This window comes from Hesperophylax consimilis, chromosome 5 (assembly GCF_061612785.1).
Source record: "Hesperophylax consimilis isolate HC1 chromosome 5, BYU_Hcon_1.0, whole genome shotgun sequence".
NCBI lineage: Eukaryota > Metazoa > Arthropoda > Insecta > Trichoptera > Limnephilidae > Hesperophylax > Hesperophylax consimilis.
Window position 1 is genome coordinate 30,778,901 of NC_142840.1, and position 27,871 is coordinate 30,806,771.

The following is a 27,871-nucleotide window of genomic DNA, read 5'->3' on the forward strand; positions in this document are numbered from 1 at the left end:
TTTTTATTTTCCTTTAACTGCATTCCAATATTTTTATTTATAAATATTTTTTTTTTGGGCTAGTGAATGAACGATGTTAGCTGGGTGCAGTCATATTGTCTATGTTTGCACTTTTTTAAATGGCCTTGAGATTTATTTATGGTCCACAATATAATTACCTGTCTGGACCATACGACCGTTTTATCTGTGGTCGTCTGTGGTTAAGGGGGTGACAAAATGGCGCCATACAAAAAGCCCGAAGATATCGATCTAGAGAGTGGTTTATTTATGACTTTAGAGCGAAAACAAAAACATGGAAGGTCCTGATGAGTGGTCTCCTCCACAAAATTCGGACATGGAGTTCGAAACGTCTCAGCCGTTCGGCAACTGTGATGTCTTCAACTTAAACGAGATTGTTGGATTAGAAGGTATAATTTTGTGCAAAGTTTCCTCTTGTATTTAGTCCACTGGAATATTGTTTATAATATTGCGTCAGACTTGACGTACATTTCAATATTTTTCTAATGCTGCTTTTATATTAATTTGTTATACATTTATGCTTTCTTCCTTCACAGATTTCTTACTTGACAATGATATAGGTCAAATGCTATTTGATGACGAAAGCTACATGAATACAGACGAAGGGAAATTAGTGTCGAATCAAACTTCCTCTATTCCTGCAAACATCAAACCAGCACAAGTGTCACATTCTCCAAACCCGCAGTTACCGGTGTTCAAAAAGGAAGACACCTTGTCGTCATTCAGTTATGATTCGCAAGAAGAACCGCCTCCTATAGTGCCCCCGATGAACCACGTCTATGCACCAAAAGTGTCACCCGGTGGACAAATACATTCTCCGAATATGTATTCGTTAAATCAAGGACAAGTCACACCGCTACCACCTATCAATTTTATGAATTGTTCTAAGATCTCGCCTTTGACGCCGATGTCATCACCCAGCATGTCTCCGGCGTTGATGCACTCGCCAAAGTTGTCGCCAGGATCCCATATTGGTTCTATGTCTCCGGCTTCTCTTCATTCACCGGGCTCTCACATGGGTTCACCTTGCCCTATTGATGCTCCAGCGCATTCTCCAAAACTGCAACAAAACAACCATCCCTTTTCCCCTACAGTGTCTACCATGAATGAAGTGCAATCGCCAAAAGTGTCATCAGTGATAAATATTTTGCCACAAAAGGTTTCTATTTCTGGCCAAGTAGGAATACCTCAATCGTACAGCGTGCAATCACAGCCCATCACACCAAAACCGATGCAAAATAACGCTTCTTCGAAAAATCCCACGGTTGGTAATATCAACGGTTATGTGGTGAACAATCCAACGGTCGTGCGACAGAACAATATTTTATTACAAGGACAAGTTCAGAATCCGACGTATGTGAACTTTAAATCTGTGACTGTGCCCCAGCAACCTAAACTGGTGCATCACGGGGAAAAGCCTCCGAGGGGCTCTAAGGCAGCCCACGGAGCGCCCCCGCAGCACCAGCTGCTGGTGACAGACAAGGGGATGTCTCCGCTGCTGGTACAGGGAGCGGGTAGGAGGCTGGCCCCCGTAGTGCTGCAAGCCAAACATGTGAAGATTGAACAGCAACCCCGAACTCTCATGTACTCCACTCCTGTACAAGGTAAAATTAAAATATTTAACTATTTATCTTGATAAATATATTAACACATAATCTACTTAGGCATTGTGCAATCTCAGACCATAATACAGTATTCTTTCAGTAATCTGCCGCTCGATTATCCGACAACTACTGTAATCTGTCATTATTTTTACTTCCATTTGAAAGCACAAAATCAAGCTTTATAATTCGCCGGTATTCATATGTAAAATTCAAATGTTATCTTACATACTCAGTTACTATACCGCCATCTAGCTTACTTCAGCTGACTATTTCACCAGTAACCAGGGTTCTTTATTGTTGTTTTAGGACATTTCTATTAGTCCTGTATGTATTCTAGCAACTGTCACATATTTTTCTGTTCATTTTGTTCTGCCACATTTTCAAAAATAAGTTATCAAAATGGAGTCTTCTCGGGAGCGTACACATAACACCTCAACTTTAAACCAAAAAATGGAAAGATCGATAGCCGTGTATGTTTGTTGTTAAGGAATACCTGTATTAATTTTTAGCATATTTTGTATGTGTGCAATATAATCCGCCATTTTCTCTAATTGGACACTTGCACTTGTCTTTCAATAACTGGTCAAGTTACAAGAATAAGTTCAAATCTAGTTTTATTTATCCTACTTTATTATTGTCATCGAGCAAGTTCTATTCAAATGAAGAATTATTTAGAATGAATTACATATTAATCTTCCAGGTATTACAACGTCTCAAGCTGGCCCTCAGACCTCGATGCCGATTCACACCCTCATGAACGCCAGTAATGGCACCACCATCCTTACCGGCATTCCGCTGATGATGGAGTCGGATAAGGTGCCAATATGCCGGATGCCAGGATCCGGGGACGGGAAGCCTCGGGAAGTAAAGAGGAGTGCTCACAACGCTATCGAGAGACGGTACCGCACCAGCATCAACGATAAGATCGTAGAATTGAAGAACATGCTTGTTGGTGATGATGCAAAGGTATGCTATGCAGTGAAACCTCTATCTATCGTTTTTGTTTTTGAACAGTTGTATTGAAATAACCAATGAATTCAGGAATATACAAAAAAACTGCATTCAAGCTTAAATGCTTAACATTCTAAAAAAAGATACATATTTCACATACAAATGAAATAAACGCTTCGCTTGCACGCACACACCGATGAGTTTGAACGTATAATGACAACTAATGTCGGAAGTGGCCGCCGGCAGCGGTCGATTGAGGAAAACAGTACAAAAGCTGCTTGCTTTAAACATTTTGTGTGGTAAAACGATGCGATATATTTATGAAAGTAATTCGGTGCTGGATAAAATAAACGACACGTGAGAAAATGGTTTTTCGAGATATGATCAATCTAGATTTCACTCTACACAAATGAAGTCTTTTTGTACAAAACATCTTTATTACAGCGACATTAACCTTTTCAATGCTGGCCTTTTCAACGCAATCTATCCCATCACAATGTATGCTTTTTTATGAAACTTCTTAACCTCTCGGACAAAGACTATTATTTACTTTGTGTTCCTTTGCGAACTGTCAAAACGTGAAAATTTTTGTGATATTTACGAGTTTTGTTAAAAGCTTCATAACTCACGTTTTGGGAAACGTAGCCTCATTCTAAAAAATGTTTTGGAAAGATTATGAAATTCACTATCGTATTGTATTGTTATACGTAAATATTTGCGTTTCTAAATATACATTTTCTGAAAACGTCAAAAATATGTAAAAATCGCTGACCATTATTTTAAAGCTGTGAAAAATGTACTTTTTTCTGAGTATCATAAAGAAATAACACTTTATATATTGAAGAAATATAATTAAAAACTATTAGTCACCTCAAAATATTAACCGTCCAAACTAAAATATTTTTAATAAATTATTTAGAAACGCAATAAATTATGAACGAACAAGATGACAGATCCAATCGACTTAGATAATGCACCTCTACATTCCATAGATATTCTTGAATACAGACGCGTAGCGTTATTCATTAGCGATACTCTGTTTTTTAAATCATGGCAATCCGTATACTAGTGATGGAAATAAATCGATTTTTGTAAAATCTCGCGCGTTTACGTGAAAAGACGTTCTAATGTCTTGACCGCTATTATCATATTTACGTCTTTTGACGTTCTAATGTTCTGAGTGGTTAAATCACATATGCGATATCCACGTACCGAGATACCGAGATAGCCGCCAATCGATCACATATGCGACAAAGTTAAAGGGACAGACTTAATAATTATCTATCTTATTGTTGCTTATCGTACCTGCACAGAAAAATTATTTCCTCTATACAGGGTGTCCCGAAAGTGGTGGACAATCTTTCAACTGTGGATGAGGGGACCCCAAGACGGTTCCGAAAATTGAATCGTGTTTAACAATAGCCCCCTGATTGTCGAGTTAATAGTACTTTTTGAAATTTCTAAAATTGACATTCTGCTGATAGCACTACTATTCAAGAATAATACTGAATAATTAATTAATTTGTGTCTATGGTACTGAAGAGAGAATTTCAAAAATTCCAATTAACTCAATAACCAGGGGATTTTTATTAAACATGAAATTCAATTTCCGAAATGGCTTTGGCGTCCTCCACCTACAGTTGAAAAGTTATCTACCACTCACGGGACTCTCTGTATATAATATTATTTAAAGATGTTATTATGACATTGCTGATAGGTAAAATTCGTAAAATATAGATTTTATTTGTTAAATGTCTAAAAATATCTATCACAACATCCTAAAATTTAATGTCTTGTGACATGGCATGACATAATTATTACGTTAGTTAGAAAATTAATAGAAATATTAATATTACTAACCACTGAAATGTTATCTACACTTAGACTAAGGTCTCAATAATTACATTTTAGATAATGAAAGACATTTTTTTGCACACATTTAAAATTTTATTATTGTTTACTTACAAATATGATATTTTCTCTTAATTTAAGAAAAATTACTACTGTGTAATTAATTAATACAGGGTGTATCGGCAAGTAACCGACAAACTTTAACCAGCTATTCCTCAGCACATTTGGAGTAAAAAAATTTATGGGTGCTTTGCTGTCCGGTAACATTTTTTTTCCATTAAAAACAAAAATAAATAAAAAATCCACACTCCGTCACTGTCATTTGCATTGTTTCTCGTGTTCAACAGCTGTTATTAGCAAGTGTGTCAAATAGTGTCCTCGCTCTTTCGTACACACTAAATAATAATAGTTAAAAATGAGACGAATGGTGCCGTGCCATTTCGTTGTGATTGTAAAAGCGCGCCAACATAGGTACGTACGTACATTATTCAACGAAACTCGAACAAAATATTGCCAGATGGGTTTTCAAACTTTGACAAAGGATAAAACATTGGTGACATGTGGTGACAATATGAATAGTAAATTTTTTATTAAAAAAAAATGTTACCGGACAGCAAAGTGCCCATAACATTTTTTACTCCAAATGTGCTAAGGAATAGCTGGTTAAAGTTTGTCGGGTACGTGCCGATACACCCTGTATATTGAATTCAACATCAAAAAATGATCAATCCTTTATCTTCATTTGGTTGAGCGTAAGGTCTTCTGTATTGTAATTTATTAGTATAATATCATTTCCATATCACATGTTACTAAATCTCTTTTCATTTATATCAGTGCTTTTATCTTTTTATCGTATATTCTTTAATGTTTCTTTTTGAGATAAGCTAAGAGTGGTAGATACTCTTGCCCTGGTGAAAGCCCATCATTCAGAATCGAAAAGTTGCTTGAAATGGCTTTAGCCCAATTTGGTGACCAGATTTGAATTACAGGTAACCTTCTTCCTCACACCATCCAGCTTCACAACATACCCCAAATACTGAGGATGCCATAGTCCTACTGCGGTATTCACATTTAAAAACCTGTAATTTGTATAGCTTAGTTCCATATAAATAATCAATTTAACCTCTCGTTTGGCAGCATAACTTAACCTGTGGTACGCCGATGGGTTGCTGGACAACATTCGAGCATTCTAATATGATTCCTATTAGAATAATTTGCGATACATTTTGACCTTAATGCTTCGAAAATGTATGAAAACAAAATCAGCATCGTTTGGTCTAATAAAATTTAGGTTCCACTAATATTTTTCTGTTTTATGCTCCGGGCTTCAACAGGTTAAGGATACTATTTAAACTTCGTTCCCCTGAATATAACTACCTATTCCGGGGAAACTATATGGTAGATTATTTACTATTCTGGGGAAACTATATGGTAGATTATATACTATTCTGGGAAAACTATATGGTAGAGTATATACTATTCTGGGGAAACTATATGGTAGATTATTATATACTATTCTGGGGAAACTATATTGTAGATTATATACTATTTTTATAAATATATTTATAAACATGTTATCTGGTAAGACTGTACAATTTACAAAAAAATAATTTTGCAAAAAAAAAAGTAAGTTATTACGAAAATAAAATCAAATGGCGCTCGACGAAAATTTGGCGTCTGCGATCAAGATGAAAAAAGATGTTAAAATGATGAACATATGTAATAAATATTAGAAATCTCTAAATAGTAAAAAACAAAGTCGCTATCTGCTTCTATCTGTTTGTGCGTGTTTGTTATTCTAAACTACGCAACGGATTTTGATAGGATTTTTACTATCATTTAGAGAATTTCTTCCGGAATGTTTGTATATATAAAAAAACATGTATAGAAAGTAGAGACAAGCAGATGTTTTGCGCTTACATTGCTAACGCTGGCTAAACCTTATGAGATACATCAAAATAATGTACTAAGGAATTGTATATCTTAAAAAGGCCTACAGAAAAGTATTCTATGGTATATGTCTTATCTCCTGAGGATAACCCCCAGCCACGCCGAGTACACGTCAGAAAATTAATAAAGAAGTCAATTAAAATGTTAAAATGTATGTTTATATTAGACCACATAAAGCGGAACTATTTTAAGTATAATAAATAAATCATATTTTTCCAGTTAAACAAGTCCGCCATACTTAGGAAGACCATCGACTACATCAGATACCTGCAGAACCAGAACGCCCGGCTGAAGCAGGAGAACGCCGCCCTGAAGATGTCGGCGCACCAGAACGGGGTCGCCTCTCCGGACCACCTGCTCGGTAGCTCAACGCCCCCCGCCAGCGATGTTTCACCATCGCTGTCGCCGTCGCATACCGACAGCGATAACATGCCATCATCGCCTGAGTTCGGAAAGGTAATTATTTTACGCTAATCATGTTATGACACACCTGTGAAGAATCATGGGATATTATAATTGTAAGATTTGTGAAGCTAAAGGTATTTATAAAATATTCATTGCTTGTCAAAAAGATAATTGTTAATAATTTTCATATATTTATCATCGAATGAACACCGATAGTAAACTTTAAAAATCATTATTCAGATTAACATTGTCAAAAATTTGAAAAAGTCAAAAAAAACAAAAGAAATACATGTTTCAGATATAAATAATTTTGGTACCTACTTTATCCCTTGTCTGATATTAAGATTTAATACTTATCAATTCTAATTTGGAAAATTAGGATTTCATTGAATTTTACACATCACGCAGGAACATTTCACATCTGAAATTAGTACGTTTAATAAGAGATGATATTTACACAGTAAATATTGAATATGCAAAAACAAAATTCGAGATTGAATAACAAAGGTTATTAAGAGCGTTGTTTTCGCAGACGAAATTTCGACTCCCGCAAAAATAATTATTGTCCTGTGTCCCTCTCTAACGGAGCGTGCAGCGGGGAACGGAGAGGGAGTACCTGGCTTTTAGTACGGCTGACGTTGCAAGCGATCAAAAAAAGTTAGATAATATGAGATTAAATAAAAAAGAAATTAAGTTCAATGCTTGAATATTTGCACGAAGTCGGTGAAATGTCCCTTTCGTTTAGTTCATTCCATTAGCAGCACAGCATACAAGGGCTTCCGACCTATTCTTTAATAGTATTGGTATATGCGCATGTACACGTTAGGCACTGACAATATCACGCATAAAAGGCCAGTAAAAGAGAAATGCTTTTTTTTCTTTTGTGCGTGAATATATTTGCATCTAAACGGGGAATCACCCTTTTGTTTAGTTCATTTAAATTAGCAGATACGTGTATTATTGTAGGAGATACGGAAATTGTACACGTGCATCGTACATGTGGCCACAGACGAAATTATAATAATAGTAATAATAGGTGTATAAGTTTATAAATTAGATAAGTACATAGAATTAACAGCAGTAAATAATATATGAACAGTAAGTAATATAATTGTAGAGAATAGAAATATACACTTACTTAAAATTTGTTTAAGTGCACCGGTAAAGGCCTTACCTTTGACATAATCTTTTATTTTTTAATTTTTACATTACCTTTGAAATTTTTGTGAATCACATTTTTTTATTTTATCTGGAAGAAAGTTATAAAGTCGTGTCGCTGTGTATATAATTCCGAACACGCACTGACTTTATCACTGGGATTTTGGTCGAGATTATTTTTAAGTGTTGTGTAAGAAGAATATTATGTGAACAACAAAATTAAGTAATACAACTATAAATAAAAATAACCATAAAAATAGCAGCACAATAACAGCAAGAATAATAGCAACAAGCATATTTTATTAAAAAATGTTCAATGAATCGGTATAATTATTTCCGTCCATTCTAGGCAGTGAGGAATACATTTATGGTAGTTAGTCCCAGATTTTTTATACTGAAAAAAATCCTATTTTATAATCTACACAATACATGTGCACAAGGTGAAAAATAAAAAAAAGTCGGACAGGTAGTAGTTGTATAGTAAGAACAGACTCCAATATAAATAAGCAAATAAATAATTACATAAATAAAATTTAATTAAAAATTTAATTTCATAAAATTTGTCAGTCAACCACAAAATTTTCCAAATTTTCTAACTAAAGGCATTACTTATATGTTATATAATGTCGGGTGATACGTCTGACATTTTCTGCGACGATATTTCGGGTTCAATCACATCGGTACTAAAAGAAAAAAAATCAGGCATCAAACCGTGAAAACAAAAGACCGCATATTATACTGTCAAGGTATGATCAATATGTGTAGTGATTATACTTACAAATTCGACAAAATAGTACAAGCAATTATAGGCAAAAATGGAGGACGGTTTTTATTCTTAAATTTAATCACTTTTAATTAAAGATCGTCGGTGTAATATTGAATTGTACCAATGTGTAAAAACACTGTCATCAAAACTAAAAGCTGAACGGCAATAAAATGAAACTCTCACTACTAACCAAAAGATGGTATCTTGATGTTATTGTGTACATTCTCGAGAGTTTGTTTTTGTGAAAATAAAATTATTTGCTTACCGTTTGCTCAAAATCCCACAATTCACATCGATGTTTTAGCATCGAAAAAATCCTTGTTGGCAAATTTAGCCTGACAATCTTTAACATCATTTACGGAACTGAAAACAACAAAAAAACATTACATTTTTACCGTAAAAAATAAATACTTATAATAAATATTGATTTAAATATTGCATTTAATTTTCACCTGTTTCGAGTTCTTTCTGTCTTTTTGACATTGCACTTCCTCTTTTTCCGGTGCATACTGGGTGGCTTACCACGTATCCACTTTCGACCTAAAACACAAATAACATTTTATAAAAATCAATAACGTAAGTACCCTAATTCATAACCTAATTATCATTGTTAAAAATGCTCAAATAATGATTACTTACCCATGTTGAATGAAATAAATTATTTGGGGATGCTTCGGTTAAAAACTGTGGAGTTTAAAAATAATATTATTCGTAAACAAAGTAACAAATTCGTCAATTATATGTCCGCGCGGGCTGACTGCGAATGTCACATATACATACACTAGCAATAATAATAAAAAATGAAGGACGATTGACGTAGGTATGTATGCATGTATTTGTTAAGCAGGCGATCTCTCCGGGGCCCCTGCCCCCCGGCCCGTGCTTCACCTACTCTAGCCAGTCCGACTCAAGAAAGTGCGAATGAGACAATAACAAAAAAGCTAGTTAACCGCTTCTGTGCCAAGAGCGAGTTTACTCGCATTCTTGGCCGTGCCCAGCAGGCCAGCCATAGAAAAATAGCGAGTTTACTCGCTCTTCTTTGAGCCTCTGTATCATACATAATGTCCCGTTTTTTTTTTTTTTTTTTTTTTTTTTTTTTCTTGAATATTGAATAAATTTGGTAAGTCATTTAAATATCCTTTCAAGGTGTAATGTTGTTAATTTATAAAAATAAGATTTAAAAATGATTTATTTCGATTAAAAATTCACGGCCTGCTGTGCACATCTACACTTCTACCTACTGGCATTCAAAAGGTTAAATATACGTTGAATTTGTGGCCACCAAATTCGGCTTTTGAAGCAAATAAAACTTTTTTCAGTGAAGATTCAAATTTTATTGTATAGTTCATTATATGCCTGAGACGGGATATGTGAGTTTTTTTCAAAAAATATCTTCCATTTGGTCACAAAAAATTGCCAAAGATGCCTCGTAAAATCATGTAAAATCGTCATCTTCTGGGGCCTATATTCTATAATTTAAGGCAAAAATCGAAAATCTGATCCATATGCGTACTTTATATTTACCATGTCTTTTAACTAAAAAAAAAAAAAAACAGTTTACTCTAGTATTTTAGCCGTAAATCCAAATTAAAATTTTGTATGAAACAGGCACCGCAGCCGTTCCTCTTAATAGACCGGTTTGCATGTTTAAATGTTTTCTCAACATGCAACATTATTTATAGCTTTGGATTCCTAATATTTTTTTATTTAAATATCCAGATTAGTAAAAGATTTTTTCTGGTCCAGGTTCATACGGACTCCTACTCGGAGCGCATCATGGCGGGTATGGGAGACCACACGCGGCTGGCCATGTGCGCCTTCATGGTGGGCCTACTGGCCTTCAACCCCTTTGGCCGCGTCTTCAGAGGCGGTGCGCCAGAAGGGGGTGATGACTACATCAGCAGAAGGATGCTCAACATCGAAATGGGTGAGAGAAAAATTCTGCAACTAACTAACCATCATTCCCTTTCCCGCTTGGAGTAGAAGTGGGTTGTGTCAATGATGTTGGCATGTAATTATAATGTTTAACCCTTCAGTACTTTCATCACTTTGTACAATTAGCTATGTTTTCAGCGTATTTAAAATGCGCTATATACATCTTTTTTTTTTTAATATTCCGTAAAATTAAGTACTGTTTTAGAAACGAGATAAAATTATCTTTCCGGTGTATGCATTTAAAATAAGCTTTACTATTTCTAAATAATAAAATTTTAATATCAAATGTGAAAAATGTTATCTAAAACAGTAACCACATTTTTACAAGTGTAAATAAATAAATCTTGATGAATTGTTCAAATTCTCTGAAACAAACCTTTCTAAGGGTTAAGGGTGTAGTTAGTTGAAGATCTGGTTATTATTGTTGATTGGGATTGTAAGGGAATATGTATGCAGATTGGATTTGAAGAGATGAAGGATTGCAGATTTAGAGTAAAGTTGTCCAATTGATGTTGTAATTGGCCAGCTAGGTCTTTTACACAGACTGTATGATAGGGGGCCGGTCAGTCCGTAGTTAGCCGCTAGATCCGGGGTAGAAATCTGCTTTACCCTTGTTCGGGTCGGTACAGGAATCTGCTTTTATCCTTGCTCCGGTCGGTATAGGAATCTGCTTTATCCTTGCTCAGTTTGGAGCCGAAATCTGCTTTATCCTTGGTGCGGGAACAGGCAGGGAGAGGCAGGAATCCAGGGGGAAGCCAAGTCAAAGAAGATCCAAGTTGAGATCCAGAGAGAAGCAGTCAGGAAGAGCAGGAGTAGAGTAGCTTGTGGCGGTCCAAGGCAGAGAGAGTGCCTGCTGAAGGCTGGCGCGCCGTATTTATTGCGCAATCCCCCTCTCCCGACTTTGGGGAGGGCGGGGACAACGCGCTGCCTTCATTCGCAGGCCGTTGATGATCCGCGGGATGTGACGTCCGCTACGATTTATTTAGCGGAGGTCACAACCTTTAGAACTACTCTACTCTTTATGCTCTTTTAATCAATCCTAACCACTCCTCTCTGGCATTTTTATTTATCAATCAATTGTACATATATTCATTCGGTGTGGGGGTCCCCTGCCCAACATATTCAGGGGAAATCTTATTTAATTTTCTTACTTCTAAATTAATACACATTTTTTTCAACTAATTACGCTAAGGAGAGTCCGGCCGTTTTATCTATGTTTTTTATTTCCTAATATCTACGGCCGAACTCTCTCAAACTTAATCTAAACATTTCCATACATCGTAAATTCAAAATATTGGCGCGGTGATTGGTCCCGGTCGATCCCTTGAGGTATCGAAGCTCTACGTAACCTGCATCCCGCTCGCATATCTGATCATTCCGAAATGAGGGTCGCCGGGAACGGTATCCTATACACCGTCCGGTATAGATGTAACTTCTTAAGAGCTTGAAAATTTCAGCACGAATGAAAATATCTAATATTCTTTCTGTTAGGTTAGGTTATTATTTATTTGTTGATATTTATAAATTTTATTTATTTCTAGATGAATCAAGTTGGTGGTCCTGGATGCCAACCGTATTCCTGTGGACCCTGAACTTCTTGATTCTCGGAGCCTGTCTGGTGAAGATGCTGGTGTATGGCGACCCCATCATCGCTAGTAAATCCGTGCAAGCTAACAACTTCTGGCACCACAAAAGAAAAGCAGAACATTGCATTGACAAGGTATCAATAAATTGTTGTATGCTTTTTAGTAATTGTTACTGTGAATCATTTCACTTTTTCATCAAATAATATCTTTTACACATACAGTAGAACCTCGTTAATTCGAAATCCACCGGACATCAAAAATCAAATTTCGAATTAACGAATTCCCATGTAATTCGAAATTTTGTGAAGAAAAAAAAAAAAAAAAAAACGCCAAAAATCGATTTTCTTGGCCGCCTCTTCAAATCCAGGTGGAATTTTAGTTGTAAATTCGTATTAATACCAATTATTTCTTTATTTTCGCGGCCGATTACCGTAGCGGCGGGCCCTTTAAATTCAGATATTCGCAATAAATTCGAAGAAATGCTATATATTTACGCGAAAATCGAGATTTCGCTGCCGATTTCGGTCGCGGCCTACCCTTTAAATTGAGATATTCGTAAAAATACGATATATTTCCGCGTGAATCTAGATTTCGCGGTAATTTTCCGTCGCGGCCGGCCCTTTATTTCAAATATCCGCATTTAAATTGGTAAAAATACGACATATTTCCGCGTAAAACGAGAATTCGCGGCCATATTCCGTCGCGGCCGGCTCTTTAAATTCAGATATTCGAAATAAATTCGCAATAATACGATATATTTCCGTGTAAATCGAAAATGCGCGGCTGATTTCTGTCGCGGCCGACCCTTTAAATTCAGATATTTGATGTCAATTCGTAAAAATATGATATATTTCCGCGTAAATCCAATTTTATTGGCAGTTTTTCGTCGCGGCCGGCCTTTTAAGTTCAGATATTTGAAGTAAATTCGTAAAAATATGTCATATTTCGGCGTGAATCGAATTTTTTCGGCCGATTTCCGTCGCGCCGTATTTTTTAACTCGGATATTCGAAGTAAAGTTAGTAAAAATACGATATATTTCCGCGTAAATTGAAATTTCGCGTCCGATTTCCGTCGCGGCGGGTCCTTTAAAATTCAGATATTCGAAATAAATTCGTAAAAATACGATATATTTACGCGTAAACCGAAATTTCGCGGCCGAGTTTCGTCGCAGCCGACCCTTTAAATTCAGATATTTGGTGTAAACTCGTAAAACTACGACATGTTTCCGCGTAAAACGTATTTTCTCGGCCCTTCAAACTCGGATATTCGAAATAAATTTGAAAAAGTATGACATTCCAGTGTAAATCGATTCAGATTTACAAGATAATAATACTAATTAGGACGATGTATTACCACGTAAAAATACATTTTTCGGCGTTTTACCGCCACGGCTGACTTTTAGATTCAGATTTACGAAATATTATGATTTATTTTCGCAAAAATCAAATTTTTTCGAATTACACGTACAAATTTTCGTGCGCGGACAAAAATAAATTTCGAATTACGAATTAACGAATTTCGAATTAAAAAAAATTTTGTATGAAAAAATTTTTCTGCGGAAATTTTTTTGGCGAAAATTTCGAATTACGCGTTTTTTCGAATTATCGGGGTTCGAATTAACGGGGTTCTACTGTATCTCTTTATTTTGTTGACTGCCTTTTGCTTGGGGGTTGAAATATGTTGATAACTTTGTTTAAAACATACTTGTTTAGTTTCCAGTCAAGTCTTCGCTATTATGTTCTTCAAATTACATAACAACTATTTTCATTGATTTTCTCCGAACAGTAATTTTATTTGTGTAACTTAATTTCTTAATCAACGCTAAATTTTCGCTGTGCGCCAGCTGATTCTATTTTCGTAATAACTTACTTGTTTTTCTGCAATATTATGTTTTTGTAAATTGCACCGTCTTACAAGTCTATATAAAAAAATTATCTTCTATAAGTAGTGTCCTCATAATAACTGGTTATATTCAGAGAAATGATTTTTTTTATAGTATCCTTGATGATATGCTGGTGAAAAAGAGGTTGAAACAGAAATCTGATGGTAATTAAGCTGCAAACAGTCTACGATTTAATGAATTTTCAATTTTTATTTGGTATTTTAACTAAAACTTTTTCAGCTTGTGGGGATTTCAATCATGAGTACCTGGATATTTAGATCTGTCACCAAACATGTCTTTAACCTTATTTTATTCTTCCAGGGCGATCTAAACAACGCTAGACTTGAGTTACGAAAGTGCCTATTTGTAGTGGGCCGGCCGATAAGATCAAGTAGATTTCACAACGCTACCGGGACTGTGTGGGGGATTGTGAGGCAGATGATACAGAGAGCCCCCGGTGGCAGGTGGCTCGCCAGACGCAGCGGAGATTTCTGGCACAGCAGGTAATAACACCAATTAACACTTAATTACTGAATTTGTTGAACCTGGGGCTTAGATCTTTATATTTTAATACACATTATCGTGACCATTATCCGGAATGCACTTATTGCCTGAAGAATTTTACTGGCTTCCTGTGGTCCAGTCGTCTTTGTGGATAATTTTATGTGCTAATAACAATGTACAATCTTGATATTGTATAATACTAGCTGAAGTTCCTGGTGTTGCTCGGGCTTCATGCAGAGTTTTTCGAAATTTTCCTCGAGAAGTACCAACATTGTGCTTTAAGGGGTGGGGGGTGGTTTTCCAAAATCTCATGTAGACTGCCACCTTCCTCCCGTTTTGAAGGTTAAGTGTGCAAAATTTCACCAATCAATCATTTCAAATAAAACTGTAGATTTTAACATCACAAATCAACAATATAAACTTATTTCCAGCGACCGTCGCCGTCTGGGCATCCATTGGTCCACGGAGCTCTCGTTTGTCTACCATCGGCTCTGTCAGCTAGAGGGTGTGCTGGCCGAGGTGGAGGGCAGCCCGGGTCCCTCACTGCCGGTGCTGCTGGCCGCCCTCAATTTGGCCGAGGCCGGGGGCACCTCAGCACATCTAGCCGACGTGTTTGTCACCATCGCCCTGGCGGTCAAGAATAAGACGAGGCCGTTTATGCACTTTCTTTGCGGGTGAGATTTTATATTATTGTTTTTATTGATTCTAATCGATTGTATGAATTCAGTGTTCTGTAACAGAATTTTGTTTGTGATGGTAGGAGAAGATTTTTAAATATTATCAGGTTAATCATAATCGGCAAAGAATAAAGAAGAACACAAGAAATGCAAAGTGGGTGTGTATCGTGATCCAAAAGTCTGGGAGATTCTCCTTTAAATTTAAAATTCGGCCTCTCAGTATAAATTCAAAATCAAATTAGAGTTAATTAGTCGATCGATCATTTTACATGACCTTGGTCGATCACGGTCCACTAGCGAAGTGATCGGGTCGTAAGAAAATCGGTACTTTCAACTGGTGTGCCGAAGATAGATCGTTGTGCGGCTGCTGTGTTAGTCGAAATCGAAAATACTTCTGTTTGACAAAAGTAGGTAGACCTTTCAAAAGTACCTGATCTTTGATGGGTTTTAAGGTAGATAGTAGGTAGACCATAGATGTATGAATTGTGTAGCTCATTCACCCGACACAGAAATAAAGATGATTAACCAGAAACTGACACATGAATTATATGGAACTTATTCGCTATACAGTTACTTTTGGAACCAGTTCCTGATGTCGGGAAGTTTTATCAGTATGCTAATTTCTAATGTGATCCAAATTAAATACTAGGTACAAACTAACCATCTCTATTTCTCTGTCGCGAGAACTAGATTTGAGACGCCCGGTCTACAAAATTTATACATCTATGTTTGCTTTTCTCACCCATTACGAGTGCTGACTGAGCTGAATGATGAATCTTTTTTTTAAATCGATCAATCGATTATTTGTTGTGTTGTGAATTAAAATGGTTGATTATGATCAACATGATCGACCCAGGACTAAATCAATTGGAATGGTGAATACGATGTCAGGCAGTGTAACAGAGACGAATAGACCGAAGTCAAAAGGTACTATTTTTATGCAAAATTGAATTTACTTGATTGAACGCATTTCCAATAATGAGTTCATTAATTAAGCATTATATATTCCCTTTTCATAATAAAAATTCTTCTTTACAGTTATTATCTAAACCAGGCCAAACTGGTCTGCGCTGAGCTATGTGGAGAGACTCCAGCACGGTTCCGCTGGCTCTTCACACCTTACGGCCAGCGGTTTTTCATCACGCAAGAGTGGAGCTATCACCTCAATCACCCGGAGATGTCCATGTTCAGCCAGCTGCCAAACAAAACGGATCCGCTGGCTTATGCCATGAGGGTGAGAGTGCACTACATTTTTGTAATTTTATTAAAAATTAGCACGCAGATCCATGAAAAATCTCAGGATTTGTAGGAATTGTAGAATTTTGTGAAGCTGAAAGTATTTGTAAAAAAATATGTGCCTGAGGATCATTGCCTTTTAAAAGATGCCCCGAAATTTTCCTTTCTAATGAACACCATTAGTAAACTTAAAAAATTACAACATCTGTCTAAAATAGATGATATTTTTGTAAAAATTTCCATTTTGATTGTATAGCGCAGAAATCAGGAACAATGTGATCATTATTTTTATCAATGCACATAATTTATAGTCTGTGGTGTTGGTTATTAACTGTTGATGTTTTTTTCTACATAGGTATATCACTTTGAATTATTGGAGAGGAGCCTCCAAACCCTTCTCTGTGCCGATGGAAGAAGCTCGCACACTCTGGACGTGCTGCAGATGGTCAAACTTGTGACCGACAATGTGGCGCCTATTGGCCCCCAGAACTTAGGCAAGTTTTCTTGACTTTCCTTAACTTGCTTTGAATTTTATTTTTATTCGAAATAATATTCCCAACTGCTAGGAGCCATTGGGACTATGGCATCCACAATGGGACATGTTGTGACATAGATAGAGCCATTTCAAGCAACATTTCAATTCTGAATGACTGTATTTCACCAGGTTTCATCTCAATCAGTCGTTTAAATGTAAATTAAGTTTTCGTTTCATGTAAATTAAGTTTGGAACTTTGAAATATCCATTTAATTATAAAACATAAGATAACTGACAATATTAATATTGTTCGCTCCATGGATTACAATGAAATTGTCTTGTAATTTTTTGTTTTGATGAAAATTAATTAAATTTGAAGAGTTAAGAGCGAAAGTAAAATTAGATTTTCAATAGCTGTAAAAATGATGAAGTTATGAGCTTTCAAAGCTTTGTAATTATGTTTCTTTCTCCTGTAAAGGTTGCTGGGACCCCGTGATGGAGTGGTGGAGCAATGTAGTGGAGATAGCGGCTCAATGGCTGCTGGGGGATGAGAAGTCCGCCAGTATTCTGCTGGACCGACTCAAGTCGCTTCCCCCGTCTTTGAGCATGACTGACGACCCTATGCCTAAGTAATTACATTGAATTACCTTTATTTCTACATATCTGTGGTCTTAGACCCTTTTTTCACAGGGGTACCCAAGTATTCTATACTCATGTCGCAAACAACTTGACGAGCACAGTCTGTCTCACCTCACTCACAACCAAACAATTACTGTAGCTGTCATTCTTTGTTCACTGTTTTATTCCTAGCACTGATCTATAGCACACGCATTGTTACAAATTGTTTAACACCGTATTTAAATTCTCAACCATGCGACCTCGCCCGGCTGTCGGGAGACTGTCGTCACCGACGAGTTTACAAAATATCAGCAACATGTGACTTTGTAAGAACATCCACCAAGATGCTTGTATCGTCGAGAATCGGATATGTGCCTATCCCTGTGGACCAAATGCTGTCTAAGGAAGTGCGTCAAGGCTTAATACCTCAAAAAATCAATAGTATTAATACTTGGCTTGAGAATCATAACCTGTTGCATCACAAATCCGGCGAATCAACGTGCTGCGTAGCTCTAGATGAATCGCTGGTTTGTCTTTCAGGACAGTTTTAGTATTTAACGCCTCGGGCTAATTTGTTCGCACTTTGGGACCAGCTCGTATGGTCTCATAGAACTCGTTGTCTTCCTTACTGTTGGTTAGAAATATGATCTAAACGGTGTTAGAAATAGAAAACACCACGTTTTGTACTCAAATATAGGAGTTAACCACAGTAAAATGTATATCTCTCTGAAACCAAACGTTCGGACTGCAATTTGTGAAAAATTTATGAATTAAGTAATTATTTTTACATGAAGCAAAAAAAAAAAGGTGTATTTTATGATACGTCTAGTAAAATGTGTGTTTTTTCGTAAGATGAGACATTTTCAATACTTTTTTATGTTTACATTAAAAATTATAATATTTCTAAACCTTCTGTTTACTTCTAATAATAAAATTCTAAAGCCTATTTCATCACTATTCAATAACAGTTTTTAGTTTTCGGATTCACTCAGAATTATTCCATTTATTTGGATTTGAATGCAAAGTGGAAAAACTCCAACCTACTGACAGAAAAAAATATGTTTTAATTCTCGATGCAATGAGTTAAATCATATCTATTGTAACACTATTTAATATGAGTTCATTAACTCTTTCCTCTGATTTCCAGGGCTGTGCTATCGGCCATGTTGTGCCGTGAGGCGCTATGCCAGCTGGGGGCGGACGGGGGGCGCGCGGCATCCGAGGAGCGTGCCCTGCGATGCTGCGACGCGGCCGGCCGACAGCTGTCGGACACGTTGGCCTATTACGCCTGCCGGGACCCCACGCCCATAGTCTTGGTATGGATGTTTCCATCTTTACTAACAGTCTTTAACCTGATACAATCACAAAAACGCTGTGTCAAAATGTGTAGCTTGATGTAGCCTCTCCGATCGTCAGGGCAATCTTTACCTTTTAAAATATACAGTTTTAATTAATATTTATTTAGTGCTTGTTATTATTACAATTTTAGTTAATTTTTTGATTTTGTTATTTTTACATTCGGCATGTTTGATATTGCATAAATTTCAAGTAAATTAGTAAAGTAGTAATATGTTTTAGTAATTAACCACGTAGCAGTAATTTTTTTTAACTATGTACACAAATACTTACAGTTACAAGACAAAGTTTTTATGCAAAGCACAAAGGACTATAAACAATAACCATTAGCCTGAAACACCTATATTAATTTTAAAATCTTCCGAGAAAAATATTTTCAATCTAATGGTTTAAAAAATTTTGTAACAGCATTTTTTATAATTGTTTTCTTTGCACTGTTGTTTTTTTATGTTGTAGATAGTGTGTACTTGGATATTAATTTTGAATAAATTATTTAGTCATATTTTTTTCCTGTATGTATTTTACTTTCAGCCTTGAAAAGTAAAGTAGTATTTTGCGTCATGTCGCTGGTGCATTGTAGTTGCATTGCACCTTCCATATTACATGTTGTGCAGTACTCCTCCAATGCAACCATTGCTGTGGCTATTTACTGCACTTGTTGCCTGCGCTTTAGTGCCTGCATTTTTGTAATTATTTATCATATTTACATATCTATAGAGATTTAGTATAGTGAGTTTTAATCAATTCATTTTGTACCTTCATCCCACAGTAACTGTGACCGTTAATTTTGTGTATTGAAAATTTCAACCTTTTAACAGCACGTTTTCTTGCTGTAGTAATACAAATTAATATGTAAATGATAATGGTTTTCGTTCATTATAACCACTTGAAGTCTGTTGTATCCGCCGCGGTTATTTAACATCAGTATCCGTCGAAGTCCTGCATATCCCCACCGGATATGTTAGTAGCCTAACTCGATTTATGTAATCTTGAAACTTAAAAAATACTCCTAGCATACTAACACATATTTTATTCGCTCGTCCAGTAAATAATATATCATTGAAGAAGAAACAATACCCCCTAACCGACATACAATCTAAAACCATTTGGGATTGGGACTAACTACCATATGTGTTCCTCGTTGTCCATAATATGGAGGGAAATAATTATACAGAGTCAGTGGACATCTTTGATTTATCACTTCACAAATACATACAAAAGATTGTTACTCTGGCAGTTAGTTACGCATAATAAATATGTATGTACTGTATATTTTTACTTTTCATATATAAAAACCCGTAAAAATGGCATTAATAAATGAATAAATATATAAAAATCCTTTTTTTTATGAAATTTGATGAAGAAGCGAATTCCGCCTACGTCTGTTCATTTCTTCACTCATTAATTAGTTCATAAAGATTCTCACAGCAAAATTTCAAACAACCGACATCGTTTATAGTTTGAATGAAATACATACTGCCTATCTCCATTAACAACATAGTTTCGTGTAAAGTTGATACTTCTCAAAAGTTTTTTGTCTCCTGCACAATTAGATTTTTAGTATTTGGACTGTATTGTTTATTCGTCAACAATATCTCAATATTATTTGTTGTTAGCTAAACTTATCAAACACTTTAGCAGTGCATATTTTAACGAGGTCACCGCAAAACAAGTTTTTTGTTTTTCTTCTTCGTTGATTTATACACTAATGTACATATATGTATTCTTTTTTTCCTTTGTTTTGTTTACTTGTTCAAAATTCATTTTCTCATGTTTCTTTTCATTCTTCTTTCTATTTTATATTATTTTTGTACTGTGACTGTCATTAACTATCATGCATGTAAATGACACTTGTGTCGTTAATTCTAAATAAATAAGTATTCTAGCTTGTCATTTCGTCACTTGCATATTTTTTTTATCTTTGAAAAAGTGCGTTGCGATAGTGGAAACATCAACAACCTTTGGTGTTTGTTTATGCCTTATTACTGTATTTATTTAGATTCATTGTGAAGGACCCTTATTTAGCTTTATGGAAATATAATAAAACCCCAAAAATAATCATTTCTCTACAAATAAGTAGCTATTCTAGGAAAACTACTTATGCAATAAACATTAAATTTTGATATGTACATGAACACATTATCTTGTAAGACAGTACAATTTACAAAAACATCCGGTTAGACAGTACAATTTATAAAAATTCCAGCGAGTAATATCGAAATCAGCTAGCACACGGCGCGCAAAACGCCATTTTAGTAGTTAGGGGGCCGTTTTTGACGGGAACTCAGCATCCCATTACCAGAGAACCCGAGGCAAAATTTCACTTTATTTGTGCTATAGAAATAGAGTTTTATTTTAGCCTTGTGTCGTCCAGTTATTCCAGGTGCTGTGTTGCGACTGGATAATGGAGTGCCGCGCCGGAGTTTGGGACGCGCAGAGCGGCGGCCACACCTGCGCCTCTCCTGCCCAACTCAGCGCCTTCCAGAGGGACCTCAACTGCCTCAAGAAGCTGTCTGAAAGTGTGCCCGTATGTTGAACCTCTTTAATCATTTTATGCCAAACATGTCCTTACTTCCCCCACCCCACCAAGTGATAGACACATTCCTGTGTGAGTTTGGTGAGACAAAAGCACCCCAACATTTTTATCAAAGATAATGGAAACAATGGAAGGTTTGGCATGGGATTATGGCGACTGTCACCAAGTTACAACCAAACTAAACAAGTGGGGCATCGTTGTTGTATTTGTAGGTGAACAATGTTGATGACACGCGGTTCATACTACTAATGGTTCATGACCTATCTGCCTTGTTTCTAAGATTAACTATGATTTTAATTCATGGGCCATTGTGTCTGACCATAACAGGAAATAAGATAGAATGAGTATTATGAGGATGTATTCACCATTCAGAATTGAAACGTTGCTTGAAATGGCTTTAGCCATGTTTGGTGACCAGTTCTAAATAGCCAGGTACTCCCCCACTTTCCTCTTCCCATCTCCTTCCCCTCCCCACAACCTTCAGCCTCACAACACACCCCAATTGGGGATGTCATAGTCTTAATGGCCCAGATGGTTGGGAGCAGTTAGGACTCTTGTACGGTACTCATATTAAAATGAAATGTATCAGTTGGGGATGGATATAGCACGGCAACTCATCGGATTTTAATGTTTCGTGACAAATACAGTAATACATGGCCCGAGTGGTAAAATTATTTCTGATGTTTTATATTTTGTAAACAATCTTTTGATTACAATATTTTTTTGAAAGTTTGGTCCGTCAGCACCTTTTCTTTCCTATTTTGCCATTTTCTAGAAATTTATTTTTTATTTTTTTTGCAATCTTAATCTTCGACATTTTGTTACCATGTGGGGTCATTGAGGAGCCCCATGCATTTTATCATTATAATTATGTTTATAGGTTTTGTAGTTGATAGTAATTTCGGAGATTTTGGTAAGCCCTGTTGGCAATGCGAAGGTAAACAAGAGTGAAGAAAATATAATAATAAATATTTGTGTGATTTTTCCAGTGGGTATTATCACGTGTGCTAGTGCAGACAGCAGTGCTGAGGGTGGCTGCTGGCGCCGCACCGGGCCGCACGCAAGAGCTGCTGACACGCTCCCTCCAGCCGCATTCACAACGTCCTCCGCTCATCTGCGGCAAAGGTAGTCATTTTATTTTGAAATAGTGTAATAAGAAATCTTTGTTGCGGATTTAAATTTTATATAGACTGGAGATAAACCCTTCGCACATTAATATAGATTTTCACGGCCAGCAGTATTATCGTGAAAAAGTCGCAACTGGGGATCAAACCCAAGACATCTGTCTTACCGGGACAACACTCTAACCACTGAGCTACTGAGATCGTCATTCTTATTAATCTTACATCACAATTTAAGAATTACCAGTATTATTCTCCATTAATTCCCTTTTTTACTGTTAACTTTTTTATTTTTCGTTTCTTTTTCTGTTTCATGTTTCGTTTAGATTTATTAATACTTCTTCCTCTTTAATTATTAAATATTACTTTGGTGTGTATAATCCTCAAAAGATATTCCAATATCAATAATTCCACACAAGAAGCCCTGCAGGAAATCACTTACCTACATCATCTTTGAGCATACTGTGTGGTGGGATGTTTTGAGGAAAGGAAGGAGTGAATCTGGTTATTAAAGACACTAATGATTTAGGAGGGAAGAAAAACAGATTCAACTATTCACATATAATTCACATGGCTTGTGCAAGAGTACACTGGCAGATATCTCAGATTATGTTTAATGTATTAATTTATAATTCCAGATAAGGGATTCGTGGAATGGGGCGGGGAAGCGGAACGGGCAGAGGCCCTATACGTGGCGTGCAAGCACCTGCCGGAGCCACTGCTGTCCGCTCCGGGCGAGCGAGCAGGTATGCTGGCCGAGGCAGCCAGGACCCTGGAGCGCATCGGACACAGAAAGCGCCTCCAGGACTGCTACCATCTCATGAAGAAGATCGGATCCTCTTCCGCCACTAACTGAATATGTGTTAACATGCACTAAATTATTTATTAACTTAGATTTAGGAAAAGTAAAGCTTTTTTATACCTGAAGATTGTTTATTCTAGTTCTATGTATGACCGTGTTCAAAATTTTTAGATTCGGAAAGAATGCCACGGCTGAACGTAAGTAGTGTAATTAATAAGATTAATCCTATGTTTGTGGCAGATAAAATTTTTTAATAATATTCGCGGAATGTATAGGGTCAAACGGTACTATCTGTGCATAACATATAATTTATTATATATACGTCTGTTGAAAAATGTGAAAAAACATAATGATACATTAAGCCTTTGAATGCCACGAGTTCGGTGGCACCGAAAACTGGTTGCTCCATACAAAAATTATGGTCATAATCATTACATGGTTGTAAAAGTTTTGTATTGAAAATTATAAGAATTTTGTTGAGGTTAAAGTATTTTTGAATATTGTAAATTTATTACAAGTCACCAACCTTTAATTCTATTTCTTATCCGTGTTGCCAGATTATTTCTTTTTAAAGATAATAGTACTCAGAGAAAAGGTCGATGTGGATTTCTCACCATATTTATTCAGCAGTGTACACGGGTTGAAAGGAAAGCTTAGATAGTTTAGGCATGTAAAATGGATGAATGAAAGAAGAATATTTATGTAATAATAATTGGATATTTTGTAATGTGCATTTTCTGAAAAACCACCCCAAGGGTGCAGTTATATGATGCGAAAATGCCCGAGAAAGATATGCCACGATAGAGTGTGTATGAGCCAATGCATGAATGTGAATGAAGCAGGAGTGTGTGACGAGAAAGATTTTTGTGGCTGTCTATCCTTTCTGCATTCCCCTGCGGAAAACGGTATAATGTTAGTGAACATTTAAAAAATCCTATTTTGGAAATGTATTAAAAAAATAAATAAAAATTATAGAATGTTTGAGACCAAATGTTTGACGTACCTACTAAAATTAATTATTAAAATATGTAAATCTAATTATGCATGTAAGTTTAAATTTTAATGGTCATTATTAAAATAATAATTTAATGTTGTTGAAACACACTTTCATCGTACTAAAATAAGAATCTTTTTATTGCATAAAAAATTATTGGTGAATTTTTATTTGCTTGTTTATAGCCATTTTTGTAAATTTATATAATATTTATTACAACATTGTTAATATAGTATCAAATAAAATATATTTTGTACACATTGTTTTTTTACTCAAAATTGTTACAAAGCATTCTCAACTCTCACCAACTCCCGCATGCTGCACAAAAATTCTGAATTGCTTCGCATCCCCGCTGTTGTTTCTATCGGATACCCGGCTCAGCAAGGAGTTTTTTTTTTAATGAAAGACAAACATTCCCGGGTTATGAATAACCTGACAATTTTTAAACATCATGCCAACTCAGCCACTGACCGGTCAAACTCTTGGTTGCGCCATGTTTTCCTCGGGTGTCTCTGACTTCTACCATTAACTTTTGTGTCATATTCTCACACTCCTTTCTCTGTTCATCCCTCTGCATGTCCAAACCGTCTAAGCGTCCCTCTTCACAACGTTGTTAATTAATTCTTACATATAATTATTATTTTATTTAAAAATGGAATTCTACAAATTAAACTGAAAACCAAAAAAAATAAATCGTATATATATATATATATATATATATATATATATATATATACGGTGTCCGGAAACTCGTAGTACAAGCGGGAAACTGGAGAATCTACACCACATGGGGAACCCAAATAAACAAAGTTTTTTGATTTGAGCATTTTCACCAAAAAAAAAAAACAAAAATACTTTTCGGCTATTTTAGGGTTAAAATTTTTTCGTTATGCGATGTGACGACGCCGCCGACGTAACGGATAGGAATTATTATTAGCTTAGGTAGGTACTCACAATATGTAGCGATATTCCGATCTCCATGGGTCGAGAGTGGTTTATTTATGATGGGTCGCTTCGCACGAGGATTGACATGTCCCCACTGATGCTCATTGCGAGAATTGAACATTCCGTCTCTACTGAATGTGCTCTCATCTGTCCACAAAATATTTTCGATGAATGCTTCGTTTTGAACATTCATTTGAATAAGAAATGCCTGTCTATTGTAATCCATAGGTAATAGCGCTTGAACACATCGGTAATGGAACGGGTGTTGACTATCATCCTTGAGGGTATCCTAGACCACCTGGTGTCGAATATTTAATTCCCTCCCAACAGATCGAAGGCTACGTCCTGGCTGTTCTAAAAAACAATTTAATATGTTTTCTACCATTCGAGGATTGCGTAATGCTGGACGACCGGTATCGGCCATATTTGAACGAACATTTCCAGTACGATGGACACGTTTCGCTAATCCGTCGATCACTCTTCGTCTTGGATGCCTTCGATGTGGAAATCTCTCCATATATTCGATTGCTGCCCTGGTAGAATTGCCGTTGGAATGTCCGAATATTTTTAAATATCCCAAATACAGTCAGATTCCTTTTATAGTAATTAAGGTAAATCAGAAGGTTTTATTTAAAAATATTTCATATAATCCTTGTCCAGCGATTCCGAATAATTACCAAAACGCATATTTTTTTGGTAAAATTTCGATCGCGCTGGCCTCGCTTATTATGAATATTTTTTAGATAAAACCTTTAGATTCACCTTAATTACTGTACGACACAACTTTTAACCTTCGGGGCGGTGGAAAATATTGAAATAAAAATTTCAATTATGTAAAATTAAAATTAGCTTTCGTTTTGTGAAACGAGGCCGTCCATTTTCAAACTTTATTGTCAAATGTCATTTTGTTTTGTTGGTATTTCTGTTACTATAGGACGAAACGAACGGCTAGAAGTGGCTAGAAACATAATCGCGCGGGCGTTTTTTTTAATGTTAAAAAATTCCATCAAATTAGTATTTACCTAATATGCATGCATTGTGTGCGTTGTGATTGAATTTTATTAGCTGGATTTTATTTTTTTACGTTCAAATTTTATTTAAGTTAACTATTTCTGCGATGTTGAGCGGCTACGCTAAGTTTTTGTAACATGGTTTATGATGAAAAAGAAAATGCCCCCTTTATACCGCCTGCTCGCGTCAAGGCAAGAAAAACATCCCAGTTTTCAATTAGTTTAGCGGCTACGCTAGGTTTGTGTAACAAGGTTTGTGATTCAAAAGAAAGTGTCCCTTTTATACCGCTTGCTCGCGTCAAGGCAAGAAAAACATCCCAGTTTTCAATTAGTTTAGCGGCTACGCTAGGTTTGTGTAACATGGTTTGTGATTCAAAAGAAAGTGTCCCTTTTATACCGCCTGCTCGCGTCAAGGCAAGAAAAACATCCCAGTTTTACGTAAAAACCGAGAATGGAGATACGCATTTTACAAAAGATACATACTTTTCTGCGAACAGTTTTATGAACAACCTAGCGGAAAATTTGGGAGATAGGAATTTTACATTTACAAAATAAAACACAACAATGTATGTGTATGTCGAGGCAGTCTATTTAGATGCATTTTAATGATGCGGAAGGTTATCGTTAAAGGAGTGGTAATCCTTTTCTAATATCTGTTTTAAGTCTTGTAAATGCTGGTACTTTTCCTTCCTTAAGGGATTAAATCTGACTCTCAAGTAAAATCTTCAAACTCTGGAGATCATTACAGATTCGGCGACGGTTTTGTGCTGGGTGAGATCTACACTGACCGGGAGTAGTCGTGTCAGAGATGATCGTTAAGTGACGCTTGGAGTTGATGAAGGAGATTGTAGAAGAATTTGATCTGACATTGTCGATCACCCTTGTTGTCCTGTAGAAATAAAACTGATGTACTTACTAGGGTTTGCAAGACCCGGGCAAAGAGTAGCCATGACAGGAAACGTTGTGAAAGAGACTCCTCAGAGTGTGAAGATAGGTGGGAGAGACTTGAAAGTGGAACTGGTGAGCAAACATGTGCTTTAAGCGTAGAAACTCTTCATGCTCAGCATCACTTTGGAGTAAAGTGAACGTTTCATCTTGCCCGGCTGGTCGATCCCGAGGCGAGAAGAAAGGACGTCGATAGATGCGTGCGTTCCTGCGTACAATGCAGGACAATTGACCCTCCACCATCATCCCATGAAGCGGGTAATCTTAATGTTGTGACAACCCGGAGTCGCTTGGCAGTTGATGTTACTCATTTCGGTAGGAAATGTTTACTCACATTTATCGATTGCGGTCCAAGTAGATTTGCCGTGTGGCGGGAAATCGAGTCAGATAATGCAGCTTCGATTATCAGACATTTGGAAGAAGTGTTTCGGGAAAGAGGCCCGCCCAAAGTAGTTCTCATGGACAATGGTACTGCATTTTGTTCCTACAGTGTTACAGATAAGTGTAAGAGATGGAATGTTCGTCAAAGATTTTGCGCGGCATAC

At 36.3% G+C, this 27,871-nt stretch overlaps 1 protein-coding gene across 1 annotated transcript; it reads left to right on the forward strand.

Moving 5' to 3' along the window:
• The first annotated feature begins 274 nt into the window (after positions 1 to 274).
• On the forward strand, positions 275 to 24,640 carry SREBP (Sterol regulatory element binding protein). Its single transcript, XM_089631798.1, has 15 exons — positions 275 to 407; positions 555 to 1,622; positions 2,323 to 2,588; positions 6,594 to 6,830; positions 10,450 to 10,630; positions 12,180 to 12,358; positions 14,429 to 14,610; positions 15,043 to 15,285; positions 16,327 to 16,522; positions 16,880 to 17,018; positions 17,478 to 17,628; positions 18,765 to 18,933; positions 21,348 to 21,500; positions 22,499 to 22,634; positions 23,269 to 24,640. The coding sequence occupies exons 1-15, from the start codon at positions 293 to 295 to the stop codon at positions 23,484 to 23,486; spliced, it is 3,633 nt and encodes a 1,210-aa protein (XP_089487924.1). The 5' UTR covers positions 275 to 292; the 3' UTR covers positions 23,487 to 24,640.
• Positions 24,641 to 27,871: the final 3,231 nt, after the last annotated feature.